This window comes from Danio rerio, chromosome 13, assembly GCF_049306965.1.
Source record: "Danio rerio strain Tuebingen ecotype United States chromosome 13, GRCz12tu, whole genome shotgun sequence".
Taxonomy (NCBI): Eukaryota; Metazoa; Chordata; class Actinopteri; order Cypriniformes; family Danionidae; genus Danio; species Danio rerio.
In genome coordinates, this window is record NC_133188.1 from 46,720,421 (window position 1) to 46,747,327 (window position 26,907).

At 35.7% G+C, this 26,907-nt stretch overlaps 2 protein-coding genes across 5 annotated transcripts in view; one reads left to right on the top strand and one right to left on the bottom strand.

Moving 5' to 3' along the window:
- Positions 1–26,907, top strand: part of cdh23 (cadherin-related 23) — a 473,177-nt gene that overhangs the window by 376,517 nt on the left and 69,753 nt on the right. For 2 of the 4 annotated variants that reach the window (XM_073919489.1, NM_214809.1), the window contains 1 exon segment: positions 724–951. In XM_073919489.1, the coding sequence (XP_073775590.1) occupies positions 724–951 (228 nt within the window). 4 annotated transcript variants of the gene reach the window in all.
- Positions 6,328–24,519, bottom strand: vsir (V-set immunoregulatory receptor). The gene is given in 7 exon segments (NM_001077581.1): positions 6,328–7,345; positions 10,730–10,905; positions 12,514–12,541; positions 12,963–13,073; positions 16,147–16,209; positions 16,287–16,658; positions 24,299–24,519. Coding segments are annotated over 7 exon segments (828 nt in total). The 5' UTR covers positions 24,354–24,519; the 3' UTR covers positions 6,328–7,322.

Consider the following 26,907-nt stretch of genomic DNA (forward strand, 5'->3'; position numbering starts at 1 on the left):
AAGAGTATTTCTTTTTTAAAGAGAAGAAATGTAGTCGAAGGCTGCAGAACCTCTGTCTGAAAGGCACATTTGCTCAATTATATATATGAGTGTCAAGTTGGTTATAGTCATGTTTTTTTCACTTTCATTAGTTAATACATATTTAACAATAAGCAAAACATTTGTTGTCGCATTTATTAATGTTGTTAAATATTAATCTTGCTTAAATGTTTATTTTCGCTCAAGTCCATTGAATAATGCTTAAACACATCTTTTGCATTTCATGATATATAGGCAAACACTGAAATTATGTAACTAAGGCAAAACCCTTTTAAACTAATTTTAATAAATGTGACCTTGTTGTAAAGTGTCACCATTTGTTAATATGAATTTACTTTTATCCGTGTCAATTCATGTTTAAAATTTTTAATTAAGAATATTTATTACACAAAATATGAAATATTTATACAGATAAATTATAAATTAATACATTTATTTATCAATTATTAATTGATTAAATAAATGTATTTATACTTGGATAAATTTAATTATAAATGATTTAACTATGAACAAATTATAAATAAATTAATTCAACATCAATAAATGTATACAGTAAATGTATCATTCATTTATCAAATAAATTGATTTGAATGCGTTTATCAATTTCAAAAATATGAACTTGCCAATGAAAGACTTTTCTCCAACACAATATAAAATAACACTGGTAATATATGTGTGTTGTAGAATGTGGGTGGTGGAACATCAGTCCTGCGCGTCGTAGCAACAGATCGGGACATTGGAGCTAATGCCATGCTCTCATACTACATCACTGCTGGAAACCAGGACCTGACCTTCAGAATGGACCGCATGACAGGAGAGATAGTGACCCGACCGTCACCTCCAGACAGAGAAAAACAGCAGCAGTACACACTCACTGTCACGGTGGAAGATGACGGCACTCCGACCTTATCAGTAAGTGTCAGAGTGCATGTGTTTCCATTAGAATATTTCCAACTCTAATTGTTATATATTTCCTGCCATCACATTTAAAGGGATAGTTCACCCAGAAATGGAAAATCATTCTGTTACCCTTCACTTGTTTCTTTCTTCTGTTGAACACACAATAATATACTTTGAAGAATTCTGGATTGTTTATATGGTCTCTATTGACTTCCATAGTATTTTTTTCTTCTTTAAGTCAATGGGTTTCATAAGTCAACATTTTCTTGGTAACACTTATTATTATTATTATTATTATTATTATTATTATTATTATTATTATTATTATTATTAAATAATGGTCTATTAGTTGATGCATTTGGTAACATGAACAAACAATTAGTAATACATTTAGTACTGTACTTATTCATCTTTGTTAACATTAGTTATTTGAATTAAATCACATAGTTAATGTTAACTCACGGTGCATTAACTTATGTTAACAAGCATAGCTTTGGATTTTAATAGTGCATTAATTAATGTTGAACTATGATTATTGAATGCTTTACAAGATTATGCATACTAAGTTAATGTTAGTAATAGTGTGGTCTTGATACTGGAATTTGTTACCAATCGAAACTGAAATAGATACAGGGACACTGGAGCATTTTAAAGTCTCGACTTATTAGCGGATCGCTCGTATGTCAGCTTATTCATGCGACCAAAACGTCTCTTCCGCTAGGCTCGCCGGCATATTTGTGTCCGATATGGTCACACTCACAACCGCAACACATTCAAATGAGACTAAATTAAATCAATATTTTGCTTAACAATTAAACAAATACTGGTTATGATGCTTCTGATGATACCTCGAACTGTGTTTTGTTCCTAATTTGTGACGTGTCTGTATTAGCTTTATTTTCTGTACATTTACTCGAGGCTTTGCTACAGTTTGTCGTAGTCATGGACTTTAGGACATACAGCCTATTACTGGGGATCAGACAACTCACCCAAAAACAACAGTATTTAAAGTTAATAAGGGCATCCGGAAGCTATTCAAAAGTGCTTCTCCTTTTCCATGTTTCAGCCTTATTCCAAAATGGATTAAATTAATTTATTTCCTCAAAATTATACACACAATACCCCAAAATGACAATGTGAAAAAATATTTGTTGAACTTGTTACAAATTTATTAAAAATAAAAAACCTGAAAAATCACATGTATATCAGTATTCACAGCCTTCGCCTTGAAGATGTTTCAGCAGCTTAATTGGAGTTGACCTGTGGTAAATTCAGTTGATTGGACATGATTTGAAAAGGCATACACCTGTCTATATTAGGTCCCAGGGTTGACAGTGCATGTCAAAGCACAAACCAAGCATGAAGACAAAGGAATTGTCTGTAGACCTCCGAGACAGGATTGCCTCGAGGCACAAGGCTGGGGAAGATTACAGAAAAATTTCTGCTGCTCTGAAACTCAATGAGCACAGTGGCCTCCATCATCCGTAAGTGGAAGATGTTTTTACTGCCAAGACTCCTTCTAGAGCTGGCCGGCCATCTAAGCCGAGTGATCAGGGGAGAAGCGCCTTAGCCAGGGAGGTGATCAATAACCTGTTGGTCACTCTGTCTGAGCTCCAGCATTCTTCTGTAAAGAGAGGAGAACCTTACAGAAGAACAACCATCTGTGCAGCAATCCACCAATCAGGCCTGTATGATAGAGTGGCCAGACGGAAGACACTCCCCGCCTGGAATCTGCCAAAAGGCATCTGACCATAGGAAACAAAATCTCTGGTTTGATGAGACTAAAATGTAACTCTTTGGAGTGAATGTCAGGCGTTACGTTTGGAGAAAACCTGGCACCGCTCATCCCCAGGCTAATACAATCCCTACAGTGAAGCATGATGGTGGCAGCATCATGCTGTGGGGATGTTTTTTAGCAGCAGGGACTGAAAGACTAGTCAGGATAGAGGGAAAGATTAATGCAGCAATGTACAGAGATATCCTGAATGTAAACTTGCTTCAAAGCGCTCTTGACCTCAGAGTGGGGCGACTATTTATCTTCCAGCAGGACAATGACCCAAAGCACACCGCCAAAATATCAATGGAGTGGCTTCACAACAACACTGTGAATGTCCTTGTGTGGCCCAGCCAGAGCCCAGAACTAAATCCTATTAAACATCTCTGGAGAGATCTGAAAATTGCTATACTCCGTTTCATCCAACCTGATAGCGCTTGAGAGGTACTGCAAAGAGGAAATGGGGAAAAATTCCCAAAGATAGGTGTACCAAGCTTCTGGCATCAAATTCAAAAAGACTTGAGGCTGTAATTGCTGCCAAAGGTGCATCAACAAAGTATTGAGCAAAGGTTGTGAATACTTCTGTACATGTGATGTTTCAACTTTTTATTTTTAATACATTTTCTGCAATTTCAAAAACTCTTTTTTCACATTGTCATTATGGGGTATTGTGTGTAGAATTTTGAGGAAATAAATGAATTTGATCCATTTTGGAATAGGGCTGTAACCTAAAAAAATGTTGAAAAAGTAAAGCGCTATCTATGATCTGCTGAACCATAATGTTTAGTAAAAACCTCCAACACCAGTGAAATGTATATCTCAGTTGTTCACAATGCACTCCAAACAGCAGAGAAGCTCTCAGGGCATTTACAGTTTAATAAATCGATGACCTTTAAAGCCAATCACATTCATTTCTACTGAGCATGCAAACACATTTTCAAATCAGTGGTGTTTCAGACACGCTCATAAATTTACGCTTTAAAATTTCAGTATCGATTGGTACCAAATTCCAGTATTGTGACAACAATAGTCAGTAAATACATTAACTACTGGACCGTTATTCTAAAGTGTTACTGTTTTTTTTACTTAAGTCAATAGGTGCCATCAACCAGCATTCTTCAAAATATCTTGCTGTGTGTTCAGTAAACTAAAGAATCTCCTAAAGGTTTAAAACCACATGAGGAAGAATAAATGAAGTGTTTTTATTTTCGAGTGAACTATCCCTATCCCAGTCAGTACCACGGATAAAATCAGTACCTCAGATGTTCCTGCAGCTTCTTTTGAACAGATTTTTCTTTACGTTATCTGACGCTTAACATAAGATACACAAGGTCTGCTGTTTTAAAAAGCCAGTCTTAAACAACCAAACAGCGAAAAACAGGAAACCACAACCTTCTTTTATTTTGAAACAGGAAGCTGCACTTACACCAGCTCATTGATTCCTGTTGTCAACCTCACAGCGGTCTGGGTTTCATCAAGTGTGACTTTTGGATATCTACATCTACTTTCTAGAATAATAAATACATTTATGCTCTAAAAATGTCAACTACAACTACATTTTAAGCAGAAAAAAAACAGTTTACTAATGTTGGTGTTTATTATTTTTTGAAGCAAATGTTGAATAAGGTAGGCGGCACAGCTTAGTGGTTAGCAAAAAAGTCGCTGGTTTGAGTACCAGCTGGGCCACTTGGCATTTCTGTGTGGAATTTGCATGTTCTCCCCGGGTTGGTATGGGTTTGACAGTCCAAAGACATGTGCTATAGGTGACTTGGTAAACAAAATTGACCTTAGTGTATGTGAGTGTGTGTGTGTATGTGAGACTGTAAAGGTATTTCCCAGTACTGGGTTAAGGCTGGAAGGGCATCTGCTGCGCCAAACATGGTGAATAGTTGACGGTTCATTCCACTGTGGCGACCCCTGAGAAATAAGGGACTAAACCGAAGAAAAATGAATAAATGATTGCTGAATAAGTTCCTCGTAGTTTAAAGTCCTTGTCAATCATTGGCTGATTGTTTGCTGTCTTAGATGGTTCTATGTGATTGAAAAGATTAAAGATGCAGTAGATGATCAGAAAAAATGTTAACTGGTTAGCATAATATCTTTAAAACACAGTTCCACCCCTGCAGTCCAAAGCCAGACCTCCTGATACCATGAACGCTCACCTTAAAAATGACAAAAGACCTCCCACTAGATCATGTCATTCACCAGTAAGAACAATTTATGGTACTTTATAATACCACAATTCTGAATGAAAAACTGTATAGCACGTTTACAGTCGTGTAGCTATAAAAACTTGTCTAATGTGCAATATTTCATGCATGCAAGGATCACTGGCCTCTCACATGCTTTGTCCTAAAGCAGGGGTGTCCACACATGGTCCTAAAGGGCCGATGTCCTGCAAAGTTTAGTTCCAACCCTAATCAGACACACCTGGGCTAGCTAATTAAGCTCTTTGTAGGCTTTCTAGAAGCAGGTGTGTTGAGGCAAGTTGGAGCTAAAATCTGCGGGAACCTGGCCCTCCAAGACCGAATTTGGAAACTCCTGTCCTAAAGGGACTACTGTATGCTTAGTGGTCGGCCTGCGGCATGCAGGAATTATTACTAAGCCATATTGACATGCTGTTTCAGACCGTATATTCAGAGTAGCGGTAAACAATATCGGGAGCGCGTCATATGTTGTCATTGATCAAAAATGAACACACGTGAATATAAAACCAACTTCAGCTCAGTAAAGCAGGCTAGGCGGAACAGCGCTATTTACTGTTGATTTGTTGTTAAACTACATATAAATCTACATCACTGATGCTGTAAAAGGACCTTATAAAGTTGAAAATAGTCACATCAATTTTTCAGCCGGATGAATTCAGTGGCTGAACAACACTTCTGTGCATATAACCCATTCGTAAAACAACACAACCTACATAAGCTTTGCTTGACTAAATGAGTTTTAAAACAGAACATTACCTGTCTGAAAGAAATACTTCAGCTATAGTGTTGTCTATCCTCCAGTGTGCAAAACTAACTCCAACATTGATTTAGGATTGAAGTTTTGATTCAGCATTTGTTTTTACCACAGTCATTCGCAACTGGCGGATCTGCGTGAACAGAGGTCACAAATCTTGATTTGAAGAGTTCAGATGCAGAAACCTCCAAATGCCATCTAAAATTTTCATCAAAAATGAATATTTTTCTCAGCCTCCTTTGTTTATATTGAGATATTTCACTTTAAAGACCAGGAAAATGACTTATTCTTTGCCACAAAAGTGATATTGTTGAACATACACACAGGAGCCTGATAAAAATGCTCACCTTAGAGGAAAACTTCAGATGGCATTAGAGGTTTAGGCATTTAAACTCTTCATTTGTTGACAGACCGTTTTGGACTATTTATCAGAATTATGGGAATTGTCAGCCTAACAACTTTTAATTGGATGAACATTTGTCTTATGCCTTACCCAATATATAAAAATACATAAATACATTTAAATCATTTACTTTAATCATTACTAGAGGAATGTGAAGAGACTTTCATCCAGCACTACAAAAAATGTTTCTGAAGACAATCACCTACTGCAACTTTAAATGTTGCATAAATACACCACGGAGACATTCAACTTTCAGCAGAACTTTTTATTTTCTTTGTACTTTTATAAAAGAGTAATAAGCATTTGTTTTTTGACATGTCATCAGAGCTACATATATGTTACATCTTTTATACAGTCACATGTTCAAATGTACAAACTGGCAAATTCATCAGCATATTTACAATGTGTGTTTGCAATCATTCTTCATTCATATACAAAGCAAGGTTATGGCACTCTTTATGGCAGTGGTTTTAAATGTAAGCTTCCTGTTTACAAGCTCTTTGCTTATTTTTTTTTACCATTTGAAGGAACAGTTATACACTTTCACTCATACCCCACACATCCAATAAAAAAATGAGTACAAAAGATAAAAATCTTTCATGAGTCTTCAGCTCCTTAAAGCCACAGGTGACGTTAGAGGCGCAACTGTGTTTGATTGTCACCAATGCAACATTTACCACAATCATCTGCACTCGTTCTTCAAGAATGCATTTAAAATAAGCTACAAATATGGTTAAAGCACCACACTCACCGCGAAAAGATTTTAAAAAGCCCATCATTGCTCAGCAGGCTTGATGGCGAGTGTTTCGAGAACATTGCTTTTTCACTGATTCACAACGGTGAAGGTCCCAGGATAGAGCCTTTGTGGCATCATCAGCAGTTTTGAAGCTTTAAAACAAGCACAGTCATAGAAGTTCTGAGATCTGCTGATTCGTCTGGTCAACCTTCAAATCTGGGACCAGCACCAGCATTGATTCAGCGACAAAGCGAGTGCTTTGGCAGTTTGCATCGAGGAAGTACTCAAGAAGCGCTGAGTACTCCAAAACAAGAGAGCGTGAGGTATTAAAATATCCCTGAAGTCTAGAAGAGATACAGATTGGATAAAAAGAGACATATTTAAGTGCAAATGAAGCCGCGGTGCATCTCAGCTTGTGATAAACAGAGGTGTGTGCAACTCGAACAGCATAAAAAGGACATCTTTGGACCCTCTTGATGAAATTTCCCTGTGATCGCGTTGTGAAATGCTCAGATATTGCTTTCTGGCAAACCTGGAAAAAAACAAAAGTTTTCAACAGCTGTTGTTTTATTGCACTTTATAAATAAATAAACTAAACTAAATCCAAATAATTCAGTCATTCAGGCTTGTTTGAGACCCACAGGTAAGTGTGTTGAAGCAGGGTTGGAACTAAACTGTGCAGAGCTGCGGCCCTTTAGGAACTGAGTGTGACACCCCTGCTTTAAAGGGACAGTTAACCCAAAAAATTAAACTGACCTTCTAATTTTTTATGCCTCTTGTTGTTTTAAACGACACAAACACAAAATAAGATATTTTGTAGAATGCTGGTTGGCACCCAATGACATGTATAGTCGGAAAAAAAATACTTTAGAAGTCAATGGGTGGCAGCAACCAGCATTCTTCAAAATATCTTATTTTGTGTTCAACCGAAGAAAGAAACTCAAGCAAGTTTTGAACAAGTGAATGGAGAGTATTTTTTCATGAACTGTCTCTTCAAGCCTCCATGTAATATCCAAGTGACATGATTATGTAAAGTGTTTGCATATGGTAATAATTTGTCTTGCCATGCTGCGTGGGTGTTTTATATGTAAATGTGGAGATGGCAATGCTTTTGCAGCTTAGTGTAAATGAATAGTGTGGGTGGCAGTTAGTGGAAGCTTTGCATTACAAATATTAGCGTATGTTTACATGTAGTAGTAGTAGTAGTAGTAGTAGTAGTAGTAGTAGTAGTAGTAGTAGTAATTCTATGTCATTTAATAACTGTTTCAGCTTTCATGCATTCAACAAACACTTCGAGTTCTACTGCATCTAATGTGCACATTTCTATTGGGTTTTTTTATTTCCTGTGAAAAAATCCATGATCTTGACATTCATAGTGCCATGTTTTACTGAGCTTCAAAAATGCATCATGTTGTATGTGTCATGCAATTTGGGTCAGGATAGCAATGACAAAATTATTAATCCTATTTACTTCCTCAAAAATAAGCATGTATTATTTAATTTTTAAATGACACTGCATTCAATTTACGCTTATTTACGGTAATCGTTTACTTTATTACAAAGTATTATTACAGTAATGAGAATCAACATACAACAAAGGGATACTTTATCATGAAATACATCTCATTGGTTAAAAAAAAACATGATTTAAACAAATTATGTGTGTTACATTATTCAAAATTTGGTTTGTTTTCAGAAAAAAAACAAAAAAAATGCAAATGTTTGTAGTGTTTTAACAAAACATATATATTAGGGTTGTCACGATACTGGAATTCGGTACCAGTTTTAAAGCTGCGATTCATCAGCGGATCACTCATATGTCAGCTTTTAGACAAACCAGCTGATCGATGTAACTTTGAAACGATTCAGTTCTATCTGTGTTTACACTCAGTAAACAGCAGTAAGTTCGATAAACTGATGATGACCTTCACGGCCAATCACAGTCATTTCTGTTGAGCATGTGAACACAATGGGAAATTAGTTTAAGAACACACTTAAATGTTAGCGAGAAATTAACATTTTTAAAATTCCAGTATCGATTGGTACAGAATTCCAGTATCATGCATGACTAACCTAGAATATAACGTGAAATAATATGAAATTAAAAGAATTTAAATGTATAATATTTAGCACAAAATATTCTGTTTTACTCCAACATGAGTAACATTAAGGAAGTAAATTGAGTTGGTAAATGTTGATGTTAACTGTCTTGCGTATGAGCCGATATAATGGAGAAACAAATGAAAGTTTAAACTTGAACTTGAAACTTGAGTGGGTTTGGCTTGTTTATTACAAGGGGAATATTTTCTTTATAAAAAATAATGTACTGTAAACATGTTAATAATTCTCAGTTGCAAAAAAAATTAATTGCTATAGCCATTTTGTTTATGTACAGTACTTATTTATTTTATTTAAGCTAAAAAACAAAAATGAGATTTTCCAGATTCTAATTCAATCTTTTAAGAAAATACAATATTCCCATAATATATATAATATGAAATCATATAAAATTAATTTCCACCCTTTATTTTTCATCACAAAATATTCAGTTTCACTCCAACATAAGTGACATTGAAGAAGTAAAATGAGTTGGTAAATGTTGACGTTAGCTGTGTTGCGTATGAGCCGATATAATGGAGAAACACATGAAAGTTGAACTCGAAACTTGAGTGGGTTTGGCTTGTGCATACCAAGGGGAATATTTTTTTTATAAAAAGAATGTGATGTAAGCATATTATTAATACTCAGTCGCAAAAAAAAAAATTAAGTTATATTTAGTGTGTTTGCTACTGCCTATGTTTATTTACAGTACTTATTTATTTTATTCAGGATCTAACGAGATTTTTCAGATTTTTCTAGATCTAATTAAAAATTTGGTTTGTTTTCATGAAAAAACTAGGGGAAAAATTGCAAATGTTTGTAATCTTTTTACAAAATACAATAATCCCCCAATATATACAAAAACTAGTACACATAAATTTATATGTTATAGAAAAATATTAAATACAATTTAAAAAAAGAGGAAAAATCAAGAGAAAATAAAAAAATTGAGTTGAAGTATTGTAGGTTGTAATAATTTATTTTTTGCAATATTTAGCTTGAATTTAATTGTATTATCTTTCAATTTCTGAATATGTTTGGTCACTAAAATATTATTTTAATAAACACATCTGTTTAATAAATCTGTTTTGTTTAAATGCATCAAAATACATTGCTTATAATCACTGAGAAATGGATCCAAATACTTATTTTCAAAATTCGGTGTACTCAATTATGCTGAGCACTGTAATTTGAAATTAATTCCCACCCTATCTTTTAGACCACAAAATGTTCTCTTGCACTCCAACGTAAGTGACATTAAGGAAGTGAGTTGATAAATGTTAACATTAGCTGTGTCGCGTATGAGCCGATATAATGGAGAAACACACAAAAGCAGACGCTCATGCTAACACGTTCTCGGTTTCTCAGAATCTCAGAAGCAGAAATGCGTGTTGTGAAATGAGGGAGAAAAAGGGGAAACTGACTTTCTGTAAATTCCGCTGCGTTAAAGGTTAAGTAGAGGAGGCGTATGTCTGTCTGTGAGCTGGACTTCATGACGTTCGCCCACACACACACTTTATCTGGATCTATGCACATTTGTACGCATGTTTAAATTGCTCCTTGAAAACGAGTGGGTTTGGCTTGTGTATAAGAAGGGGAAATTCAAGAAGACGAAAAACTCTGTTTAAGTGCTGTGTGTGCATTTGTGTGAGAGTGTCATGGTTGTGTGTGTATCTTTGTGTGTAGTGCTTCTACAGATGTTTCTTGTCGCCTGTTTAGCAGTGACAAGCTTTAGCTATCGAGCCGTTGGATGACTGTGTACTCTATGTGTGTATGTGTGTGTGTGTTAGAGAGAGAGAGAGAGTGTGTTTCATACCCTGTGCTGAGAAAAACAGTTCTCCTTGTATGTTTGGAGAGAATGGAGTTCCTGGTTCTGACAGGAGGTGGTGTCCTGTTTCAGATGGCTGCCTCATCATTATTTGGGATACTGTCCGCATTTTAGGTTCTGGAGAATCACCCAAAAACACTGGGTTCTCATGCCCCTGTGCTTCACTAGAGAGAAAAAGAAAGGAGTATAAATATATTTGTATATTAGAGTCCTATAAAACCTGTCAAATACTTGCTGAGAATAAATTTCACCTCATGATTATACAAAAATAACTAATATTGAATCATGTTTTGCCTAAAAATTTGTTAGCCTATTTAAGGACTATTTTTTGGACATTTTCCTTCTAATTTGTAGATTATATTTGTCATTCTTCTGTATAGATATTATCATCATTATTTAAAAAATTATTCTAAAGATTATGCAGTGTAAACATATTAATAATTAATAATATATATTGCCATATTAGTAAATAAACTTGCTAATTATATATATATATATAATTCACAAGTTTATTGCTATTAGTATGTGTGTGTGTGTGTGTGTGTGTGTGTGTGTGTGTGTGTGTGTGTGTGTGTGTGTGTGTGTGTGTGTGTGTGTGTGTGTGTGTGTGTGTGTGTGTGTGTGTGTGTGTGTGTATATATCTATACACACACACACACACTCACACACACTTACACTACCTGACAAAAGTCTTGTCGCCTATCTAAGTTTTAGGAACAACAAATAAAAACTTGACTTCTAGTTGATTATTTGGTATCAGAAGTGGCTTATTTGAAAGGCAAAGGCCTTAGAATATGCTGTAACACTTTACAATAAGGTTCATTAGTTAATGCATTTACTAACATGAACTAATCATAAACAACACATGTACAGCATTTATTAATCATAATTGAACATTTACTAATGCATTAATAACAACCAAGTCCATGCTTGTTAACATTAGTTAATGCACCATGAGTTAACATGAACTAACAATGAACTACTAACGTTAACTAACATGAACAAATACAGTAGTAAATGTGTTGTTCATTGTTTGTTCATTTTAGTAAATGCATTAATTAAGATTAACTAATGAACCTTATTGTAAAGTGTGACCGATTACGCTTATTTTACCAAAATAAAATAGGATCATGCCTTGATTCTTTATTATTTAATTAGGATAGTAATGTCGCAACCCAAACCATGATTTTTCCTTTACCAAACTTGACTGATTTCCGTGAGAATTTTGGGTCCATGTGGGTTCCAATAGATGTACTGCAGTATTTGTGATGATTGGGATGCAGTTCAATGATGATCAATTGAATCACGAAATTGGTGATCAATGAATCACGAAAAAAACGACCTTCTGGAACTTTTCCAAATGATTAACTAGAAGTCGAGTTAATATTTGTTGCTCTTATAACCTAGATCAATGTCAGGATCGAATATAAATATCATTTGTAAGTTATAAGTAGGGCATTTGCTGTACTGCCTTTATGCTTATTTACAGTATTTATTTATTTTATTCAAGACTATTAATTATTTATATCTAAAACAAAAAATGAGATTTTTTTGGATGCATTTCAGTAACAAGTTTTAGACATAAAATATACTTTATTATTTTTAAAATGTTGCAACTAGAACAACCACATTTGCTTTGTTCTTATCTTTATATTAACTTTTATTACTTAGTTTTATTGATATCGATTTTGGCATCAATTCCAATTGGGTTAAAGTTAGCTGAATGTACTTTAAGTCTAGAGTAATGTGTTTCGGTCTCTTTGGAAACTCACCTGTCCATTCGCACCAGTTCATGTGCACCTGGGAAAAACAGGAAGAGGAAATGGTTCATAGTGAGAAAGGAAATGCAGACTCTTTAAAAGAATGAGTGCAGCTACTGTACTTCCATTCTGCAGGCTGTGTAGCACACTCTCAAACACAATGTAGGTCAGCGTAAATGTGTGAGCAGTACATGACTAACTGTGTGTGTGTGTGTGTGTGTGTATGCGTGTGTGTGTGCGTGTGCGTGTGCGTGTGCGTGTGCGTGTGCGTGTGTGTGTGTGTGTGTGTGTGTGTGTGTGTGTGTGTGTGTGTGTGTGCGTGCGTGCGTGCGTGCGTGCGTGCGTGCGTGCGTGCGTGCGTGCGTGCGTGCGTGCGTGCGTGCGTGCGTGTGTGTGTGTGTGTTTGTGTGTGTGTGTGTGTGTGTGTGTGTGTGTCTGTGTGTCTGTGTGTGTGTACTCACGTCTGTGTCGCTCTACTGTTTGTCTCTGTCTGTAAACCAGCATCAGAATAAGCGGGAGGCACAGAACAAAAGCAACACAGGCTGCGATAGCCAGACCTTCAGCCACAGAGTCTAAAAGACAATCACAAAGACATTACTGGTGGAAAAGAGACAAGAAATTGTGAATCATCCTAAAATTACACCAAGGGGACGTTTACATGACATTGTTTTAGCTAAAAACTGATGGATATAAAGGGGTGTTCCACCACAATATCATATTTTAAACTTTAGTTGATGTGTAATGTAGCTTTGTGAACATAAACAACATCTCTGAATGTAATACGCTCAAAGTTCAATGCAAAGGGAGACATTGGATTTTACAGAGTTAGCTTAGCAAAGCCTACAGTGAACAAATTTGGGGACTACAAAACAATTACATCCAGGCTACTGAGATCACAAGCATTTCAGGTTACAAGCATTCTCTGCCCATACACCCTGCACAGCAACGGAGCCTGGCCAGAGGTGTTATAATGTTACAGCAGAGAAAGCTAAAATGCCGTCCAAACGCTGCTATTTGCACAGAGCTTCTTCTGTTTCTGTATTTGGGTTTTCAAAAACACGACACAAAGAGAGAAGTGCTTACAGAATAATTTAAACTATGTTCCTGAAAATTATATTAAAAAAAGATATTGCCAGCATTTTACAAAGGGGAACTTTAAGAATTTCTCCCAGTTTACTGCTGGATTCCGCTAAAAACTCCTTCAACCGACAAAGCTGTGCATTGTAAAGCTATTAATCAGCCAAACTGCTGTAAACACTCACAATCTTCAGCAGCGCCGCAGTGTCTCTATGCTGCCACTTTTAGTGTCTCTCTGTGTACCCTTTCTGTGCATTTTACATCTATAATAACATACTTTTTATATTATTCACACATGCTTATTACCCTAATATATGTGAAAGACGCTTGTCAGATTTTATTTTGAGCAGACGAGAGGCTTAGCTCTGTGCTTTCATTTTCTGTCTGATTCAGCTACTGTTTACACAGGGCAAAAGCGCATGCCTGTAGGGGCTTGACCTGAAGCACATTATGTTAGCTGACCAATCAGAGCCACTTGAGGGCAGGCCTTTTGGAGGAACTAGGAAATATGACTGTTGTTTTCATGTTAGCAAAAGAGCATAGAATCACCAAGAGGCGACACTCTAGTGCAATTTGTGAAACAGCCACTAGATGGCGCAGCGGGCATTTTGGAGTGAAAATTCTAACAGAACAACAGCATATTATAAGTCTGTAAAATAAACTATTAAAAGTGCTAAAAAAGAGATTGTATTGGTAAAAAAAGATTGTAATAGTAAGTGTTGTATTGTCATCTTTCAGGTTGTATCTCAGCTTTAATGCACTTTTTAAATAAATGAATAAGAAACAAAGCAGCTGCTTGCCATCACCGCAGCAATAAGATCCAATAGACAGCTGACAGTGTCGCGCTTTGGTGATTCTAAGCTCTTTGTGTTAGCTGAGTAGCTGTATATATTCAAAGTAAGATATCTGAAAAAAAATAACAAGATTTTCTACTGAAGCATGAGCACACATTGCTTTGCATCTTATAAACACAACCAAGCCTTAAAAATACACCCTGGACCACCCCTTTAAATACCTTTTAACCAGTCATTTCCATTACAATGGCTTTTAGGGGTCAAAAAAGACAGTATTTTGTGAAAAAAGTGGATACATGTTCATTTTGTAGACATGATGGTACTTGAAAAGCTAAATAACTATTGCGGACTACAGGACTAGCACTTTAGGGTGTTTTTTGCAGATCAGCGGAATCGTCTAGTACATTATTATTGTGTAAACATTCTGGTAAAGTCAGTCTTAAAACAATGCATCAATTATGTTGCATTAGCTGGTCTTTATACACACACACACACATCAGATATACAGTTGAAGTCACATATTATTAGCCCCCCTGTTTATTTTTTCCCCAATTTCTGTGTAACAGAGAGAAGTTTTTTTTAACACATTTCTAAACATAATAGTTTTAATAACTTATTTCTAATAACTGATTTATTTTATCTTTGCCATGATGACAGTCAATAATATTTTACTAGATGTTTTTCAAGACACTTCTATACAGCTTAAAGTGACATTTAAAGGCTTAACTAGGTTAATTAGGTTAACTTGGCAGGTGAGGGTAACTAGGCAAGTTGTTGTATATTGATGGTTTGTTCTGTACACTATTGAAAACAAGTATAGCTTAAAGGGGCTAATAATTTTGACCATAACATGGTTTAAAAAAATAAATAAATTAAAAACTGCTTTTATTCTAGCCGAAATTAAACAAGATTTTTCCAGAAAAAAATAAAAACATTATCAGACATACTGTGAAAATTTCCTTGCTCAGTTAAACATCATTTGGGAAATATTTAAAAAGGAAATTTAAAAGGAGGCTAATAATTCCGACTTCAACTGTATATCTTTAATCCAGAGCATTTTATTTGATTTCATTGTGTGTGTTATAGAATATTCCGAGTAAATCCACTAATCAGTCGACCCCATTTGTGTGCAGTATTTCAGTGAAAAAAAACTTATTTATTAACAAGTTAAATCCAGTTTTTGTAGGTACTAAATGCACTTCATGAACATTTGGGTTTTTCAAAACCATCATTCTTGTTTACGCCTTAGCTCTCCTAAAAATACTCACACATTTATTCACACTCAAGTAGCTCCAAACCGGTATCATTTTCTTTTGATAGAGAACATAGAAGATATTTTTAAGAATGTCGATGGCAGTGGCTATTGACTTCCATGTTAGAAAAACTGTTGTGAAAATCAAGTTACCGGTTTCCAACATTCATTAAATCATGTTTTCAGTTTAACAGAAGATATTTCTGTTTCAATTCTAAGAGATTTTGGTGAGTAAATAAGACAGAAAAGTAGTGACCATTGAGGGACCTTTCACACAATCATATCTATAACACAAACATATCTATAACTAGGAGGAACTCATTATACATGCGTCTTAATATCAAACCTATTTGTTAACTTCAGGGGAACTTTCGGTGAGCAGAAAATAAAGTCTAGTTCTTAAAATAGCTGCTGAATGATTTGTTTGTAGAGCTTGGTTCCATAGAATGTGTGTGTTTGTGTGGGACGTGAGTACTAATACTCTTTAGCACCTTTTAATCATCTGTGTAGTGTTAAACTTACCATCTGAAGCAGTGTGAGAATATTCCAAACATTTCAGACTCCCATTATGTGCATCTTTGGGTGCTGTGGAAACAAGTTACATTAAGATCATGCATGTATGGATACATGAACCTCAGATCTGAACTCTCTGACTGGCTTACTTGGCATCACAGAGAGGTACATGAAGTCATGGGCTTCCTGCTCCTTGTGCCTGCCATGGAGGTCCAGAAGCCAGCAGCAGTATTTGCCCTGGTCCGTATGCTTGACGTTCTTCAGTGAGACTGAGAAGACCTTGTCTCCGCTGGAGTATACCACTCCTAGAGAGCGGTTGGTGTGATTGGCCTTGCGCGGATGTGCTCCCTTCTGACAGTGGTCCTGTGAACGAGGCGTGTAGAGCCAGGTAGTCCAGAAGGTGTCCTGCGGGTAAGCCTTGGTCCCGGACGGAACACACTTCAGAATGACATCAGCACCTTCGGGACACTCGTAGGTCCGATGAGGCACAGAGACTCTGAGAGAGTGATGATCACCACTCGCTGGAGAAAAAAAGAGAGATTTTTAGATGTAAATTAAACTCTTCATAGATGATTTGTGTGAAGTTTCATTCTTTTAGAATACTTAACTGTTACTCTGTTTGCTCAAAGTACTTATTTTAAATGAGCTGAATCAACACAATTCTTGAATTTTTTGGGGGACAACTTCATTGTTTTTTTGTTCAATCCACTTAAATTTGTAAAAATAATAAAGTTAACTTGTTTGATTTGTGTTAGGACAACATGATGGAATTATGTTGAACTCAGCATTTTTTCTATCCATCCATCCATCCATCCATCCATCCATCCATCCAATTCCTCTATCTAATTGCTTATCATTCCGTCATCCATCCATCCATCCATCCAATCTCTCTATCCAATTACTTATCATCCATCCATCCATTCATCCATCCATCCATCCTATTCCTCTATCCAATTTCTTATTCCATTATCCATCCATCTCTTCATTCATCAATCCAGTCATTCATCCATCCTATTCCTCTATCCAATTGCTTATCATTCCGTCATCCATCCATCCATCCTATTCCTCTATCCAATTGCTTATTCCATAATCCATCTATCTCTTCATTCATCCATCCATCCATCCATCCATCCATCCTTTTCTTTTATCTAAAAGCTTATCATTTCATCATCCATCCGCCTATCCATCATATTCCACTATCCTATAGCTTATCATTCAATCACCCATCCATCTATCCGTCCATCCCATTCCTTTATGCAATTGCTTTTCATTTTATTATCCATCCATCATCCTATTCCTCTATCCAATTGCTTATTCCATAATCCATCTATCTCTTCATTCATCCATCCATCCATCCATCCATCCTTTTCTTTTATCTAAAAGCTTATCATTTCATCATCCATCCGCCTATCCATCATATTCCACTATCCTATAGCTTATCATTCAATCACCCATCCATCTATCCATCCATCCCATTCCTTTATGCAATTGCTTTTCATTTTATTATCCATCTATCCATCCTATTCCTCTATCCAATTGCTTATCATTCCATCACCCATCCATCATTCATCCATCCATCTATCCTATCCCTTTATCTAATTGCTTTTCATTCTATCATCCATCCATCTATCCCATTCCTCCATCCAATTGCCTGTCATTCCATCACCCATCCATCCATCTATCCATCCTATTCCTTTATCCAATTGCTTTTCATACTATCATCCATCCATCCCATTACTCCATTCAATTGCTTGTCATTCCATCACCCATCCATCCATCCATCCATCCATCCTATTCCTTTATCCAATTGCTTTTCATTTTATCATCCATCCATCCATCCATCCATCCATCCATTCATCCATCCATCCTATTCCTCTATCCAATTGCTTATCATTCTACCATCCATCCATCCATCCATCCATCCATCCATCCATCCATCCATCCATCCATCCATCCTATTCCTCTATCTAAATGATTATCATTTCATCACCCATTCATCTATCCATCCATCCTATTCCTCTATCAAATTGCTTTTCTTTTATCATCCATCTATCCATCCATCCATCCTATTCCTTCATCCAATTGCTTATCCATCCATCCATCCATCCATCCATCCATTCACCCACCCATCTACCATCCATCATATTCCTTTATCCAACTGCTTATCATTCCATCACCCATCCAACCATCCATCCATCCATCCATCCATCATTTTACCCTATCCAATTACTCATCCATCAATCAATCCATCCATCCAGCCATCCATTTATCGACATACAGCCATGTCTATATTTGACAAAGTGAACTTCTTGAACCCTTGAGCTGCTCATTTCCTGATAGAGTGTGCTCTTGTGTCAATGTGTGAAGTTCAGTCAGCTAACCACATGTGCACCTCTGCACAGCTATCAGACTTTGTTTACTACAGTTCTATGTTTGTGGCAAGTCTTTAGCTGGCTTGAATCTTTATCTTAATCTCACATTTATTTTAAAGAAATCTCTGAAAATTGAAGCCACAGTTTGTAAGTGCATAAATAAAATCAAATGTGTTAGATATTTAATTTTTAGAAACATTTTTGCAACAAAACATTAATTTCAGGCATGCTAATATACATTTTTAGGCCACACCAAAACAGTGTTTTTGTATTTGGTAAAATAACCCAAATTTTTGTTCACAACACATGAAAACATTTGTCTAATACATATATTTTAACCAAATGTAGTGTTCTGGGAGGGAAAAAAAATCCTCTGCTGCCATTGTTTCTTATTCATGAATGTGTGCGTGTGTGCATGCCTGTGTATGTGTGTGTGTGCATGTGTGTCTGTGTGCACATTCACTTGAGTCTTATTATGAGTTTGTGTGTGTATTTGGAGAAGGGTGGCACACCGAGTGCATTGTTTCCTATCCTGTAATAGACAAAACAGACCTACACCCTTAATCACACACAAACACTATGAGCCAGTGCTGCATGCTGTTCTGCAAATCAAATGGAGTGGGAAAAACCCCGATTTCTCATGAATGGATACATATTTCCTATATTTATGAATGACGGACCCAAATATTGACTGCCTGAATGCACGGCCGCTTGTCAGGCTATGCCACCCACTATTTATCACTTTAAAAGAGTATGTGCGAATGCATGCATTAAATGTGTGTGCGTGTGTGTCAGGAAGAGCAATAGGAAACGGCGTCTGTGTGATAAAGTGCAGCTCAGGGCGGTGTGTCCATTCCTGTCTCTCATAGACAATACAGTTCAAACCCCTCCTGCTCTATTATTCCCTATAAACCTCATCCGTCCTCATGGTCCCAATCAGTGCTTATAATTATCCGGTCCAGGGTGCTATTTCCCACCCCGTGAAATCCTGTTACTTTAAAAGCTTAGAAAGTCTTTGATTTTATATATATATATATATATATATATATATATATATATATATATATATATATATATATATATATATATATATATATATATATATATATAAAATATAACAACATACGCTTAGTGCAAATTGGTTGCTGAACGATTTTAAAGTGTCACTGTAACATAAAATGGATGAAGTCTAAAGTGTTCTCAGAATTAGCTGAGTGAAATGATAATCTAATGTTCCTTGCCTGAGGGTTTCTGTCTGAACATGTTTATCTGTGTGTTTCTGGGACCTCCAAACTGAATTTACATTGGCAACAGGTATATTTGCAATGATTTCAACTAAAAATGAAAACTTTTCTACTTTTTTTACTAACTGTTTTGGTGGACTGAAAATGTTTACTTTTATAAACTGTCTGCAAAAACTCATAATTGTGTAAGTGCTGACATCATGCACATCACAACCAAACCAACAATCTGTGGATTGCAGTGCTGTGTTTGTGTGCAGATATGTAGGGTTTCATTACAAAAAGTGGCAGGCCTAATACACAATCTTTAGTGTTTTTTGCAGATCATTGTGATGAAGATTGGTTTGACAGTATTATTATTATTATCTGTAGAAACTATTTTCGATTGGCCACGTGGCTTGTTTGTATTACAAAGAATTGACTGCAAAGGTAAACAAAAAGGCACAAATAAGGATACAACTGGGAATGGTGTCTTTTTAAAAGGTAGTTTTGTGCTTTTATGTACTATTGTGTATACTTTAAGGGATAATATATACTTTAAAGTACAGTACCAGTTTAAGTGTATTTTTTAAAAGGATACTTTGCCAGTGCTTTCTTGTACATTCTCTTATCTTTTGTGCTTTATGACAATGAAACATTCACTCATTTTCCTTCAGCTTAGTCTCTTTATTCATCAGGGGTTGCCACAGTGAAATGAACCACCAACTTATCCTTATGTTTTACACAGCGAATGCCCTTCAAAGCTACAACCCATTATTGGGAAACATCCATGTACACCTATTCACACACACTATGGCCAATTTAGCTTATTCAATTCACCTTAAGCGCATGTCTTTGGTCTGTGGGGGAAATCGGAGCACCCAGAGGAAACCAACACGGGGAAAGCATGCAAACTCCACACAGAAATGCCAACTGACCCAGCCGGGACTTGAACCAGTGACCTTCTTACTGTGAGGTGGCAGTGCTACCCACTGAGCCACCATTTCACTCAATATTTGACATCTGTTTACACAAAATGCATTTTAAATAAAGTAGATGCTTTACACTGTGTGAAAATGCTTTGTTGGGTCAACATTGGGTCAAATATGGACAAATCCAAAAAAAGAAAGACAAAAAAAAGAAGAAAAAAAAAGAGTCATTTAAAATTAATTTGTCCATATTTAACATTATTTTGGTTTATGACAACCCAGCATTTTTAGAGCATACTTGCATTCAATATGCTGTTTAGTGGTTTCTCAATATAATATCCTTATCAGGTGACGCAGTGGCAAGTAGGTCACTAGTTCGAGCCTCGGCTGGGTCAGTAGGCGTTTCTGTGTGGAGTTTGCATGTTCTCCTTGCGTTCGAGTGGGTTTCCTCCGGGTGCTCCGGTTTCCCCCACAGTCCAAAGACATGCGGTACAGGTGAATTGGGTAGGCTAAATTGTCAGTAGTGTATGAGTGTGATTGAGTGTGTATGGATGTTTCCCAGAGATGGGTTGCAGCTGGAAGGGCATCAGCTGCGTAAAACATATGCTGGATAAGTTGGCGGTTCATTCTGCTGTGGTGACCGCAGATTAGTAAAGGGAGTAAGGCGAAAAGAAAATTAATGAAAGAATGAATATCCTTATCAAATAGGGCAAAAATACATAAATAACATGCATTTTACATTTGCACAAGGTAGAACCCCTTTACAGCCCCTTCTACACATACTATGCTCTCATTTCTCACTACGGTTGTTTGTGTAAGAGGCTCATTAAGAAGTGCTAATGAAAGCCGTAGGGGTCCGAGAACCCCCTCCCATACAAAGATTGCATGACTGTGAGGGACTGTCCCGTTTCAACTGAAACCTCTTACTAATCAGTATCTGCCCACAAAAACAGAAGTTCCCTCAACCATATGCAATAAACAGTAAGCAATAGAATATTCTACAGAAGAAAATCTAATTCAGTCTTGTGGTATTGTGCATATATTATGCAGACAACAAAAAAGTGCACAGACAATGTCCTCACTAATGCTGCTGCCTCATCCTTCCTCACTGTTATTTTTCTCTTAGTTTTCACTTAATCAGCTTCTAGTTCTGACTGAGGGGATGTTGTGTAGCCTCTCATGGGGACTTGCAAACCCAGGGGGTCAGGAATGTAAATCCCACTGCAATATCCACAGACTTCCAGTCTTCCTTCATCCCATCTTTCAGTCTCTCTCTGTCAGATACCAGGCCTGAGAAATCAGTGTGTTAAGATGAAACCTTTTCTTTTCTAATAAAAATCACGCCTCCATACTTTGATAAGGAAGTAGGCCTGGCATCAGATCGATACCCCCTGCTATGGAGAGCTGATTCAACGGATATGCTACTTCACTTTAATAGTTTTCTCCTGTAAACAAGTCTCAAACACACTGACACTTCCTGAAGACCCACATATACAACATCTGATATCGACTGCCTTTAAACCAACTCTGCTAAAATTGGAGACAATCAATACTAGCTAAATGATGAACCAGCCATTACAATACACTTTTAAAACAACGTACAAGTGTTACAAATATATGAAGGCTCCACACAATTCATTTATGTTGTCCTAACACACATTACTTAAGTTAACAAGTGGATTGAAAATAAAACAATTAAGTTGTGCCAAAAACATCTCAAGAACTGTGTTGATTCAGCTCATGTTAAGTAGTTTGAACGAGCAGCAAATGTATTTGTGTGTGTGTAGATATTCTGTCTTTATATACACTGTAAAAAGTGATTTGTTACTTAAAGCAAGTAAACCAATTACCTTAAAAGCAAGTTGACTTTACAACAATAAAGTAAACCCATTGTAAATTGGAACTGTTAAGCTGACTTCATTTTTATAATTATGCAAATTGTACTCACTTTTATTTTTAAAACAAGTAAATTAATCACTTTTTTCCAATACACCTTTATCAAATTAGTTTTTTTTTTCTAGTTTTTTTTGTATCTAGAAAAATAACATACATTAAAATAACACTGCTTTTCCAGACTCCAGTGATTTCTAAATTTAATACAGACTATAATTGTAGATTAAATAAACTTAATGAAGCACCAAATATGTAATATTGTAATAATTACAATAATTGTTTGAAAACAGACATGCTAAAATAGTCTAACACTGCAAAAAGTGATTTGTTGACTTAAAAAAAGTGATTTCAATTGGCATAATCAGAAAAATCAAGTCAACAATAACAGCTACAAGTTACAGGGGTTTACTTCTATCTTTGTGAAGTCAACTTGTTGCTTTTAAGGCAATTGGTTTACTTGCTTTAGATAACTAATCACTTCTTACAGTGTAACATGTTTTCAATCGTCTCGATGATTATAAAAAGTCATGACAGAAGTCACAGAGTTTAAAATGTGTCTTATATTTATAAGCAGAAATGGCTTAAATCTCTTTTATTTTTCCCCATTTTTCTTGCTGAATTTGACTCTTGTTTCCTCTTTCTAAAAATAAGAAAATTGCAAAAATGTTCATGCATTATGACAACCTTTTAAAGGACAAATAAATCCTTGTTGAGTAGAATTGTCTTTTCTCGCTCTCTATTATGTAATAGCTTTAATTCATGTAAATCCATTCAAGCAAACCACTTTTTTGGGTTTTATTTTCCTGTTTTTATTATTATTTGTTTTTCCTTCTATATGTGGCATTTACAGTTATAAATATAATTGTCATAATTCTCTGTTATTGTACAAGTTTGACAATATATTTTTTAAACTTGATAAAAAAAGTGCTTTATTATTAGGTGGGCTATGTAATTAAATTATTGAAAGTGTGTATCATCTTCTAAATTTGGGTTAAGATATCAGCATCTGCGTTCAAATACTTAAAGATTGGTTTTGAGTGAATAAAGCAGGAAATCTACTAATGACCAACTTTAGATAATGAATATTAATCGGGCATGGTCGACGTGCAGCGTTCAATGCACTAAATAATAAACAAGCGGAGTCTTCACCGATGATGATTCGTTTGCTGTTTAACGCCCACATACTACAAAGTACAATGCAACCAATCAGCTAAGTGTTTAAGTTAAATCGCACTTTATGTGATCGATATTTATGAACCTAACAGAAACACGTCAAATTCACTTGCAGCGTTGACGGACGAGGCAGAGTAAACGCAGAGACGGGACAGCTTACCAAAACTCTTCATGTCATCGTGGCTGTCATCTATTTGAACCTGACTAAAACTAGACTCCTTAACACAGCAGAAATGAAATGCAGCGACTGAAGTCAGTGAATTAGGAGGAGCGTTGTAAGATGAAAGATTTAACATTATGACGGTCTTTTTGTTGAAGTTAACCGCTGGTTGTAAAACAAGTTGACACACGCCCGATCAGCCTTGAGGACTTGTTTTACATGTAAATAAACTGTCATAAACGCAGGAATGTAAAGAACGCGGAGCTTACTATATAGCGACGTTTATTAAATCGCAAACATCTAAAACGCGACGCAACAGCCAGATGCGTCACTTTAATGCTTTTGCACGGGAACAGAACAGTTATTAAAAAGCAAACGCGTCTAGACCATAAATAAAGTTCACAGCAGATTTACCTTGAATCGCAGTAAACACATGAAAGCAGAGCAACACAGCCCGAAATACATCCATCAGTCCTGATCTCCTGTCACGTCCACAAATCTCTTGAAATATCTTCTGTTCACGTCCGAAGTCCTCTACAGTTTAACAAACATATATCTTATACAGTCTTCCTCTTTTTCCCGTCAGTTGTGAACTGCTCTTACTGTAACTTACTGCTCTGAATCATATCACAAGTGACCCACAAAACAAGCAGTTCTAGTTTAGAGTCTCTCTCTGTCTCTCCTCCCTTTAAATCACTCCTCCCACTACAACTTTTCTCTTTAATAATGTCATTTGCTGATTTAAAAATTGACAAACCTCCAGTGAAATTAGCTAAATTTCACAAACAAGCTTTATTGGCCTGGATCCTGGTATTTAAGCACATTTTCCCCAAAAGAAATATATTATTTGGAATAATTTACATTTAGTCGTTTAGCAGACACTTTTATCCAAAGCGACTTACAAATGAGTAATAATAATAATAATAATAATAATAATAATAATAATAATAATAATAATAATATAAATATATATTATTGAATATATTCAATATAAAAATAAATCTCTCTTTTTCCAAAATTGGTATGAAACTTATATTTTATTAGTTAGATAACTTCTAAATTTAAATGGTAATTTATTATCTTACAGTGAATTTTTAGAAAAATTAGGAGCATGCTATTTTGTTTGATGCCATATCTCAACAGCTTCTTCGTTTTAAGAGAGTATGGAGATTAATCTTTAGAAGGAAAATATGTTAAAGAAAACCTTTTTAAGGAGATATTTATATTATCAAACAAAATTTACCAATAAACTATTAGAAATATTATAATTGGTGATACAGTTATATATATATATGTACAAATAACAAAGTAAAACAAGTTGCATTTAACATCTTACATTGTATATATCCAGCTAAAGAGCTTTTAGAGAGATTTTATTTGGATATTGATTATTCTTGTTGATTGGAAAAGGAATCTATTGTCCATATGCTTTGTTATTGTATATATACGGAGACCTGGGTGTGAAAAAAAATGTGTGAAAGAAAAAAAAAAGCTGGGTGGGAGGAAAAAAAAACAGAGTGAAAAGAAAAAATATATATTTTAAGTTTTTGCATTCCCTTGCAAAGATATTTTGCATTCCCTCCTTCCTTCCTGTTCACTTCATACATGTGAACCCTCCCATTTTTGCCGGAATTCTTTCGTATTTTACCATTCTATCCCGCTATCACCCTTCATATGCAACCTCTGATTCAGTGAATGCATGTATAAGCGATGATTGATCGCACTCCATATGATAAACTGATCCCAGATCAGCTTCTGTACTCGCCATTTAACGAGGAGCGAAAGTGTAGGACACTTTGGGATTTGGGTGTGTGAAAATTTTCTTAGAAGGAAAACAAATATTGTATTCAAGTTGCAAAATTTTGATATTTGCATTTATTATGTCAATACATGCAACAAATTTACTTTCCTTGTACTTTTTATTATTTTGGGAAAGTTTCATACTGTTTACATATAAAAAATGGACTGGATCAAAGCCAAATTTCATTAATTTCCTTTAAGAGACTAAGGACTACTGCACAAGTTTGGAGAACATCGTTAATAAATAAAGCAGACTTGTAATATTCTTAATGACTATAAGTCTTTTTAATGAATTACTATATGTTTTATGTACACTCTGGCTTATTTTTGTATATTACTGTGTAATTATATATTTGTTGTAAATAAAAATAACAATAAACAATATATATTGTAATTTGCTTATACAATATGCAGAAGAGTTATTGATGAGTTAGTTTAGCTAGTCATCTTTATTAGTAATGTTTTATCATTTAACTTTGTTGAATATTTATTTTAAACTAGATCGGAATAAATGTTTTTGGTAATGTGTAGTGAAATAATTATTGGATATTTTAATATTATTAAAATACATATATATATATTTTATTATATAATTAAGTGGTGCATTGCAGTGAATAGGGATGTCCTGATCAGGGTTTTTTTCCCTCGATTCCGAGTCCAAGTCATTTGATTTTGATACCGAAACACGATCCTATACTTCTATAATACATAAAAAGTATAAAGAAGAGTGAAGACACAGATCCAGGATGTTGCCTTTTTTATTTAATTCACCTTATTTTAATATTCAACAATTCTGTTAACAAACAGAGCACTTCTGTGAGGTAGTGTCATCGACTCCGTCCCAGTCATTCCCCTCGCTGGCCAGCAGAGGTCATCATCACCGGACTATTGACATTACGTCATTCCCACTGACTGATTGGCACATACACCTGCAGCACATTTCCCAATCTCTCAGCTCACACATATAAGCAGCACACACACGCGCTGCTTCAGTGTGAAGTCTTGTTCTGCCCCGGCTAACACTACTGAGGGTTTCTGATCCTTGCCTGCTTTCCCGTTGATAACCTTGGACTGTTTCACTACCCTGTCTTGCCTGCCGCCTGACCAGTACTCTAGCCTGAATACCGACTTTGATCCTCGCCGCCTGCCTTTGACCCATGCCTGAATACTCACCTTGTGTTTGCCTGCCGCCAGCCCTTCGACTAACTACAACTGTGTTTGAT